A 10624-nucleotide genomic window follows, 5' to 3' on the forward strand; every position below is an offset into this window, starting at 1 on the left:
ATAGTTATATGCAAATAATTGCATGGTTTTTAATACCATGTCATCAATTCGATGGGAAGAATAACGTTAAACAAAAGCATATAGGTATGAATACATGGATACAAACAAGGTATGTAATTTTTTTTTCATTTTCAAATTAATTCAAAAAATATGATAACAATCATATATGTATATATGCATCAAGTCATTCAAAAACCATTCATTATGTCATTCAAATGCAAGTTCTACACGAAACTACATGGTGTGGGCAATAGGAATCCATCTCGTCCATTCTTTACCAAATGACTAGACTCCTTTGCTCAACCATGTTCCCACCTTCAACTCAAACCTGCACTCAATCACAAGTCAATAGATTAGCCCTCAAAACCATAGTCGAAGCATGCACATGGTAGGAAAAACAATAAATGTCAATTTAATTATCATCTTTTCATTTTCATTTAAAAATACACCACTATATCTAACATATCTAACCATTATAAATTAATCAAAGATAATTAACTAATATCAAAGTCATATTTATTTCATTAATTAATCAAGCCAAAAAGATGAGACATGACATCCTTTCCCAGCAAGAAGATACATCGTTCCAATGTCTTATTACATATATGAACAATAAGAACATCACATAAAATCAATCTATCAACACACTATGAAATCAAAACATCACACCAAAACATGGTATGTCAAAATCTAGTTTCTCAATTGAGGAAAAGATCGGTCTATCTCCTATGCATCCTCCCAAGTGGCACTATCCTCTAAATATTGGTCCCATTGGACCTTATATTGCTCAACATCTCTATTACCCAGCTTGAGGTTGTGTGTACCAATGATGCAGATGGGCTCCACTAGCACCATCCCCAAATCTTGAACATGTAAGGCATGTCAATCAAGTATGTGAGAGGCGTTAGGATGATATGGCTTAAGCAATTATACATGAAAAACATTATGGATTTGAGCAAGAGCAAGTGGTAGAGCAAATTTGTATGCAATTTGTTTGATCACTTCCAATACATCAAACAAGCCCACAAATCTAGGAGCAAGTTTGGATGATATGTTACATGTTATGGAACTCTTATGTGGTTTGACCCTTAAAAAGACTTCATTTCCCATCGAGAACTGCCAAGAGGTTCTATTCTTATTTGCATAGCTCTTCTATCTGTTAGACTCTTCTTTCAATCTTTTCTATAGCTCTTATATTTATCAAATGTTTGTTTCATTCTTTCCTTAATAACTCTCATTTGATCACCTGTCTCTCTAAGCATATTGGGACCTATCATAATCCTATTCTCCACTTTATGCCAATTGATCGATGTTCGACATTTACATCTATAGAGAGCCTTGAAGGGTGTCATTCCCAAAGATACACGGTACAAATTATTATAAGCAAACTCTACCAAGGGAAGATACTCCTCCCACTTATATTGTTGATCCATACAATACATCCTCGGGAGGTCTTCAACTACATGGTTTACCCTTTCTGTTTGAGGGTGATATGTTGAACTGAAATTCAATCTTGTGCCCAAAGTTTCATTCAACGTTGTCCAAAACCTTGATGTGAAGCAAGTATCTTGATCCGATATGAATCTTAGGAACTCCATGTAGATGAAAGTTCTCCAGACAAATTTCTTAGCTATAACCAATGATCCATCCTTAAGATTTCCTAGGATTAAATTCACCACCTTGGTCAAATTTTCTACTATTACTAAGATGATGCCATATCTATTCTTGGGCATTGGCAACCCTTGAATAAAGTCAATGGTAATCACCTACCACTTATGCTTAGGTATGTCATGCTGATACATAAGTCTTGCTAGATGTAAGTGCTCAACCTTGACCCACTGACACTCCAAACATTGGGCCACATACCTAGTCACATCTCTCTTGAGTCTTGGCCAAAAATATAAGGATCTCAATTCCGCTACCATCTTAGTTACACTGAGATGGCTTGAATATGGTACATCGTGGATCTCCTCTTAGATCAATTTCCTTAAATCCCCCATGTCTAGAATATATAGTTTCTTTTGATATCTCAAGATCCCATCTACCTCAACTATTGAATAATTGGTCAGAGGGATTTTACTCTAAAGCTTGTTTCACTCCAAAGTAGTGCTCATCACCTTGTACATTTTGTAATACTTTGTTGTCTTAGATTTGACCTTGTGGTCATCATGGATACTACATGCGTTCTTCTGCTAGAGAATCAACTACTTTGTTCTTCTTCCCTTTGATGTACTCGATTCCAAAATTGTATTCATTAAGAATTTCTAGCCATCTCCTCTAGCGAGCATTCAGATTGGGTTGGGTGAAGATATACTTGAGTCTGAGTTTTACCCAAAAGGTAATGCCCCCACATCTAAAGTGCATGTACTATGGCTACTAACTCTAGATCATGTGGTGCGTAATTTTGCTCATTTTGTTTTGACTTCCTAGACTAATAGGCAACAAATTGTTTATTCCGCACAAGCACTCCTACACCTTCACTTGATGCATCAATTGTCGTTGTAAAATGCCCATTAGAATAAGGTATAATCAAAATTGGAGTTGAAATAAGTTTCTCCTTAAAGAGCTGAAAAGCTTGCTTGCACTTCTTAGTCTAGTCAAACCTTTTTCCCTTCTTTTGGAGTGAAGTGATGGGTGCCAAGATTCTTGTAAATTCTTGCACAAACTTTCTATAGTAACTTGCAAGTCTCATGAAACTTCAACTTCACTTACATTCTACAGTGTCAACAACTCTACCACTACCTTGATATTCTTTGGATCCACCGAAATTCCATTTTTTGAAATAATGTGACCAAGATAGTGCCCCTTGCTTTTGTAAAATGTACACTTGGATAGCTTACCAAAGTGTTTATGCTCTCTTAAGCGTTGCAAGACTATCCTCAAATGCTTGGTGTGCTCCTCTATTGTCTTTGAGTAGACCAAGATGTAATCTAGAAATATCAATTCAAAGTCATTTAAGCAGCCTTTGAAGACATTATTCATTAAGTTGATGAAAGTTGTTGGAGCACTGGTCAACTTGAATGGTACCACAATGAATTTGTAGTGACTATAACGAGTCCTAAAAGTTGTTTTAGGTATGTCATCTTTAATCTGCATTGTCAAAGAGCTCATTGAAGAAGTTGATGATCAACCACAAGAGCCACGAATCATCTGCAAGAAAAATACCTATTACACAAAAGAGATCAAGCAAAGATTGTATGCTCTATAACAACCAAAGAATTATGCATAATGCACAAAAGAATTGAAGATTTAATATTGAAGGTGTAATATTGGAGGTATAATTACAATTAATGAATGACTTGCTTTATAGAGAGCAAGAGATGCCCTAATCCTATAAATAGAAGAACTAAAGCAATGCAAAGTAGGAGCTAAATTAAGTTCAACTACAACCTAAAAAAGCTAACTAAAAGTGTCTCTAAGTGAATTAAGACTAAAAAAGCGTAACACCTAGATAAAATAAAGCACCTAAGTTTAGCTTAAGTGAAAAAATAATTAAATGACCTAATTAATAAATAATTAGATAATTGTCCTTAAATTACTCCAACACCGCCCCTTATGATTAACTTAGGGATAAGCTAAAGAGCTAATGATGAATGCAGAATGCATGCATGAATGAGTCCCAACAACAAAGGCTTGATTAGGTACTCATTTACAAACCAATGCAAACCAATGCAACCAATACCAATAAGGTCTCTCTAAACAAAGAAAAGGAGAAAAATCACATGGGAAAAAAACCCCTCTCCAAAAGCGAGAGATGCAATGAAAAAGAAAAGGGTACTACATGTGACTAAGACGAAGGACTTCAAGTGGCCCCCCAAGTACAAAATTGGTCATAGAAGTATAATAAATATTTCCCCAATGTAAAAGAGAGAAGAAGAGACAATGTATCCCCCCCATAATGAAGAAGCTCCAATGCCAAAGATAAAAGCTCGAGGATGTATACTGATGGAGATCCAAGAGTGGCAAACCTCATTCCTCCCTTTAGGAAGAAAAAAGTCAAGTGGCCCAGGCTGAAACAACTCCATGGAAGTAGATGAAAGGAATAGTCTCTAGATGTGTGCCATGGAAGACTGCTTAATTGTCCAACTATTTGAATCATGATATGCTGAATCAACTGAAGCAAATCCAAACAACCATAAAGATACTCGATGAACAATCTTTGAAGGCACTGGAGATGGGATGACATGAATGTTCAAATTGCCATCAAAGAGGAATAATGTATCCTCAATCATGTCCCCAATCTCTGGAGTGTGTGATGAATCAAATAATGCTACAATATCTGGCAAGTCCTCATCCCACTCTAGTGAAACTGGAAGGGAACAATCAACCTGTTGAACTGAAATGATCTCTGAAGAAGCAAGAGGTGGAGGAGGATCAAAACAAGTCTCAGGAACCACTGCAGATGACTGAAGCACACATAGGTTCAGGTGACCAAATCTTTCCTCAGATTTGCGATCTACTCTCAATGCATGAGAGAATAGAGCATACAATCTTTGCTTGATCTCTTTTGTGTGATAGGTATTTTTCTTGCAGATCATTCTTGGCTCATGTGGTTGATTATCAACTTCTACACTCATCAAATTTCGGAAGTGGGTACCTATTCATGATCATTGCCTTGTTCAATATTCTATAATCAATGCACAGGCGCAAGGTCACATCCATTTTCTTAACAAATATGATTGGCACACCCCACAAATACACGCTAAGTCTAATGAACCCTTGCTTCATCAACACTTGTAAATGTGTTTTCAACTCATACAATTCTGTAGTGATCATCCTATAGGGAGCTTTGGATTATGGCTCAATCCCTCGAAGCAATTTGATGGTAAAGTCAAAATCTCTCTTAGGTGGTAACTTAGTCAACTCTACTAGAAACACATCTTGAAACTCCTTTAGGATAGGGTAGTCACCAAGATACAATTTCTTGTTATCAAGATCATTAACTTGGATTGCATAGATGAAATAACCCTTCCTTGTGGCCTTCTTAAGTTGCATAGTCGAAATCTTCCTAACCTCAACGGGTTTTTGAAAACCACAAATCTCTATTTTATTTCCCAAATAATCCAAAGACTGAACAACCTTATCTTCACAATTCACAATAGAGTTATGCTTGACCAACCAATTGATTCTTAGACTCACATCATAAGATCCAACTCACTACAAGCAAGACAAGTTTATATCCTCCTTTCGGCGTGGTTTCTATATTATATCATCCATGGATTAGCTATATACCCTATTTTAATTGGTAATTTGGAAACAAGCTTTGGATCTACTAAACATTCTACTACCCCAATATCAATGAATACATAAACATGATGACCTTAGAGCTTACCAGTAAATTGGATCAATGGAGCTTGGAAGTTGGCCCGACAGTTCTCTATTGCTGCATGAATATGGAGTTGTGGTGCTCCTTGTTTTTGACCCTATAACCATTGAGGACAACACTCACATAGTGCTCTCAATGTAGTGATCATCAATGTTATGCAATTACAAACTTTTTAAGCTGATTGTTAAACTATCGGATGCATAAGAATGAAAGTAAAGTGCATAAACATAAAGAAATCAACCACACAACCATAACACCAAGATTTTTACATGGAAACCCAGAAAGGGAAAAACCACGGTGGGATTTGAACCCACAATATTATTATAGTATGGCCAAGAGTATGATAATATTACATAAGAGGAATGCACTTGCATTCAAGCACATTGCCTAGAGCTCACTGCTCAAATACAAAAGAGGGCTACAACCTGAAGGAAGGGTCACTGCCTTACAAGTTATTATAATTGATTACAATAATGAATGAACTAAGTATAGCATCTACATATGCCAAAAACAGTTCCGATTAGGCTCAGATTGACTTCTGCAACTGTTCTTCTTATCTGCTTTGTTTTCCTGCTTTGTCATATACTGGAGCACCAAAATCTCCACTCACATTTACCAATATTCGCACATTCACTCATACAGACTTCGCACACTCATCTCACACCCAAAATTCTCAAATGAATTGGTCTTATATATCCACATCAACAAAATGAATCATTTACCATGTCGGCTTCCAAAAATGCATAACAAGCAACATGAAACGTGTAACCTTAAGTTGGCTCAATTCGTCCACAAATTCATATGCGGACCTAAACAAAATGTTAAAAAGCTTCATACAAGTTGGCCCAATCTCCTTGCACACGAAACCAATCACCGAAATCAACCTTAGGATTTTGCAACACACGGTACACCAAAATAGTTTTGTTCTTCCTGAATTATCGGATACCAGACCTTTAATCTCGCTCACGAATCAACACCAAATATCAGGATTACAGAATAATCTGCCTCGAACCTCGAATCATTTGTCTCTATCACCACAACCAAAGTTACACAACTAAAATCAAGATATGCAAACTGTACTCATACTCTACCAATTACTGTGTTCCACCTTCCAAACTTATGCCTTATGAACAATATGACTTCTGGTATATCAAATCTATGTACACTGGATATGATTTCTGAACTGGGTTGTCATCAATGACAACTCCTAAGCATTCCTCATGCATCAATCTTCAGCGGAATAGTGTCTCTTGCCAACAATCTCCCCCTTTGACATTGATGGCAACACTGTGAAAAATGAACTGTACAGTCAAAACTGCAAAACTTCAAAATTTCAAACTCTTCCAAAATTCTCCAAGACTCTACAAGCTCTCCCTAAGGATTTGTAACCTTTTTCACTCCGCTCTCTCCCCTTTTGACAACAATGCCAAAGATAGGAAGCCGCCAAAACTTATATACAAGAATATATACAGTTGCTTACAAAAAATTGAAAATATTTGCAAAAATTGTCGTTAGGGACAAGAAGTGGTTATCCCATGCCTTCAAACTCTTCAAAATACTAATCATCCCACTAAAAAGATAGGCGTGCATCTCTGCTCCTCTTCTGTCTGCTGGAACACTCTTGTTCAGAGCATCCTTTGCATCATGCATACTACTCATCAGAGAATCTATCTGGGGAGTGACAAGACTCCTCACTTCTTCCACTCTACGCAAAATCATGTCCTTTTCCTAGTTTAAACTCTTAATCTTATCCAATATACTCAAAACTTGTTGTTCAAAATTGCTAGCCGTGACTGATTGAGGTGCACATGACTGAGATATGCTAGCAAGCTGGCTTTCACATTCTCTTATTTTCTTGTCAATGTCCATAGTAAACTTTGGCAAAATTAGACATGACTTGTATATTTGAACACCTTTGTCTAATGCATCTTGAATACCCTTCATAGCAGTTATCAAGCTTACCCTATTACTCTCAATCATCTTCAAAAATGTTTTCAGCCTCATAGCATTAAATTGATTCAAAACTCTAGCATCTACCGCCTTCTCCAAAGACACAAAGTGAGATTCTACAACATTCAACATACTTCTAAGCTTACCGAAGGGATTATCAGATGTGTTCGGTTTAAAAGGGCAAAATTTTCTCTAACACATCTCTTTATCTGTGGTATAGGACCTGAGTAAGTCCTCACTGGCTTTTGCTTGTGCAAGAGTTTCTAACTTCAATGAATAGGCGATAAAGAACTCAGATCAATAGGCCCCTTGAGAAAAATCATCTGAATCAGTAGCAACCTCTTTTCCTTTATCAGCTAAAGTGTCTCTTGCCACTGTCACTGGAGCCTGATAATCCTTCTCCTCTCCTTTCTCCTTTCCTACTACCTTTGCACTCACATCTTTACCATCATCTTCACCCTTTTCAGCATCAACTGTCTCCTCAACTGCCTTTTCTGAAACAACTTCTATCACCGAAGGAGCCTGTTTAGCTTCACCGGAGTTATCAACCCTTTGATCAACATCAACTGTTGCATGCACATTGGTCTGTTATGTCGGAATGGCCTTCTCATATGTTTGATCTTTCTGCACATCAAGAATGACTGCATGAACTTCCAGAACAAATGTGTCATGTGATTGCTCTCTCGGTTGAGTGTCATCATGTGCCAGATTCACATCATATATGTGATCTATCAAAAATTGTCTCAAAATTTCTTCAGTTTCTTTGGTCACTTCATCTATTTTACCGAGCATAATTCTATTAACTCTCTTCTTGCTTCGGAATCTTTTCGTAGCAATCTTTAACAATCTAATAACCTCACCTTTAGAAATTATAGAACTCAAATTCACTAATACATATTCCTTTATTCTTTCATCCTCTAAACTTGTTGTATGCCTCCTTGCATCCAAAATGTCATATAGACTCTTGGGTATCATGGATGATAATTCTATTAATGCTTTACTATAAACATCCATGTACTATATAACTGCTTCCTCTATAGCTCTTTGATCTTTATCATCAAAATTCTCATAATATACATGCACATTCTTCAAATTACCATCCTTAAGCATTTCATCAATTATTTCATTCAAAGTCATTGGGGGCACAACATCATAAGTACCTTTAACTTTGCCAGATTTCAGATCTTCATCCAATTCAAATTTTTGCTTCTTGTTCGCTCTGGCTCTACCAGATGGCTCAACTTCAGTTCTTGGTTTCTTGGTCGACTGGGCTCCACCAGATTGAGGTTTCCTCACTACCCTAGCATAGGTAGCTATCTTCTTTACCTCTTTCACCACTTCATCAGACTCAGTTTCTATATCCTTAGCAATGGCTTCAACATATTCTCTTTGTGGCTTCTCCTTCTTCCTCTTCTCAACTCGACCGGTTGGCTTGGCTTGTGGCTTAGGTAGAAGGATAGGCTTCTGAACACCAGAAGTAGGTGCAGACTGGGATTGCCTTGGCTTGGATTGTTTGGGAGGAGTAGAGACTGATTTTGTCTTCTTAGGATTTTCCATGTCCTCCTCCTTCAGCATATTTTGATCCCTAGACCTTTGCACAACTTCTTTGGATATTCCCATTTGTTCAACAAGCTCTTCAACTTCCTTTCTGACTTTCCTCTTCTTTGTTGGCTCAGTGAATTTCTTGTGTAGGTCTAAGTCTTTCTCTTTGTAAGTACCGAACCTCTCTTCCTTCTCATCTATCGGTTTACTCAACAGGTGTGAAGCATATGCATCAAGTGCATTTCCATCTACCTCATACCCTATGGGCATGATCAAAACAGTTCTAGGTTCAACTACCTCCATGTGGCATTGATCTTTGTCTACCACGAAGCAAATTGTATTCTCATATTTTTCAACAATATCTTTTGGGATCCTCTCTCTGCTTTGCATATTTTCTTGAAGTGATTTAAAGTATCCCCACAAAGCAGATTTTTGAGCTATAGTATCACCCAATCCCTGCAAACCTTCCTTGATTCAGACTGCCGACGGTTTATCATAAGCCCATTGTACTTTTCCTATACCAGGGATTTCATTCAGGAAGTAAAGTGCTAAACAAACAATCAAAGAACTGAACTTGAAAACATGTTTCTTATCTTGTTTGATCTTCTTTAGATTGCTCGTTAGCTCATTGAGAAGTACTCCACACAAATCATATCTTTTGTCCTCCTTAAGCATTTGATAGGCCGCATATATTGTAGTACCGAACACTGAATTATGTGTGTTGGACTGGTACACCTTGCATCTTGTCACCATTGAAGCAAATCTCACATCATGCTCTATGATATCACTTATTGTCATTGATCAACTGTCATGCTGAGATCCAGTAACTGCATTCATAGTTGCGTTCTTGACATTTCTCAGACCGGGGATCTCATTGGTTGCACTTAGACAGGTTACCGCTTGAATGGTTTGCTTTGTGATCTTGTGAGATCTATTCAGCGATATAAATTCATCGTGGATTGGGCTCAAAACATACCTAACCCATTCGGGTTCATCGATCACTGGAAAATGAACAAATTAGATAAAACCCTTATCTTGCAATGATTTGAAATCAGGCTTAAGATTCTCCATTCCATCCATCATATGCTTGGTGTATAGTGATAGCATGTTCACATTTCCAATCTCTTCGACATTATAGTGAATATATGCCCTAACATCTTTATTATGCAACACGCCATACGACATAGAGGAAAATGCTCCTTTTGGATCATCTTCAACCGATTTGAATGGATGTCTCTTAAACACTGGCCTTGCCCTTTTAGTAATCTCAACTACCGATGAAGTTGCAACACCAAATGTAGATGCCATTTTGAAATTAGGGTATGAAAAACAACTCGAACACGAATAAATACCTTTTCAAATTCAACCGGATGCTAGGATTCACTTTTAGATCACTTCAAGCTCAATTATCACTGCTCAATCTCATTCGCCTTACTCTTCTGTTTTTTCTCTTCGTTCACAATGTGAAGAATGAATGATAGAAATGCCTTTTTGTGCATTGAAAACCTAACTTTAAGTTGTAATAAATGCACAACCCTAAAAGGCTTTTCAGATACCTTGCTTCTCAAAAATTTATCACCAAATACTTAGGTAGGCATGTAATCTTACGAATATCAACTGCACAGCTAATCTCCATCATCAACAACCATCCTCGATCAGTTACAGATCTTTGAAAGGGGGTTTTAAGGATCTACATGAAAAGCTTCCCCCTAAGGCCAAAATGCCTTATTTATCGAATGAGGTTCCAACACCGGAATCAAGTGTGGAGCCATTCCGAACATTTGAATCTTCCAACTGAACCCACAT

The 10624-nt window shown here is 37.2% G+C and overlaps 1 protein-coding gene across 1 annotated transcript; it reads right to left on the bottom strand.

Moving 5' to 3' along the window:
• Positions 1–7573: 7573 nt before the first annotated feature.
• On the bottom strand, positions 7574–9121 carry LOC131874459 (uncharacterized). The gene is made up of 2 exons (XM_059217842.1): positions 8437–9121; positions 7574–7842 (listed from the first exon to the last, which is right to left on the bottom strand). The coding sequence occupies exons 1-2, from the start codon at positions 9119–9121 to the stop codon at positions 7574–7576; spliced, it is 954 nt and encodes a 317-aa protein (XP_059073825.1).
• Between the last annotated feature and the right edge of the window lie 1503 nt (positions 9122–10624).

This window comes from Cryptomeria japonica, chromosome 3, assembly GCF_030272615.1.
Source record: "Cryptomeria japonica chromosome 3, Sugi_1.0, whole genome shotgun sequence".
Taxonomy (NCBI): Eukaryota; Viridiplantae; Streptophyta; class Pinopsida; order Cupressales; family Cupressaceae; genus Cryptomeria; species Cryptomeria japonica.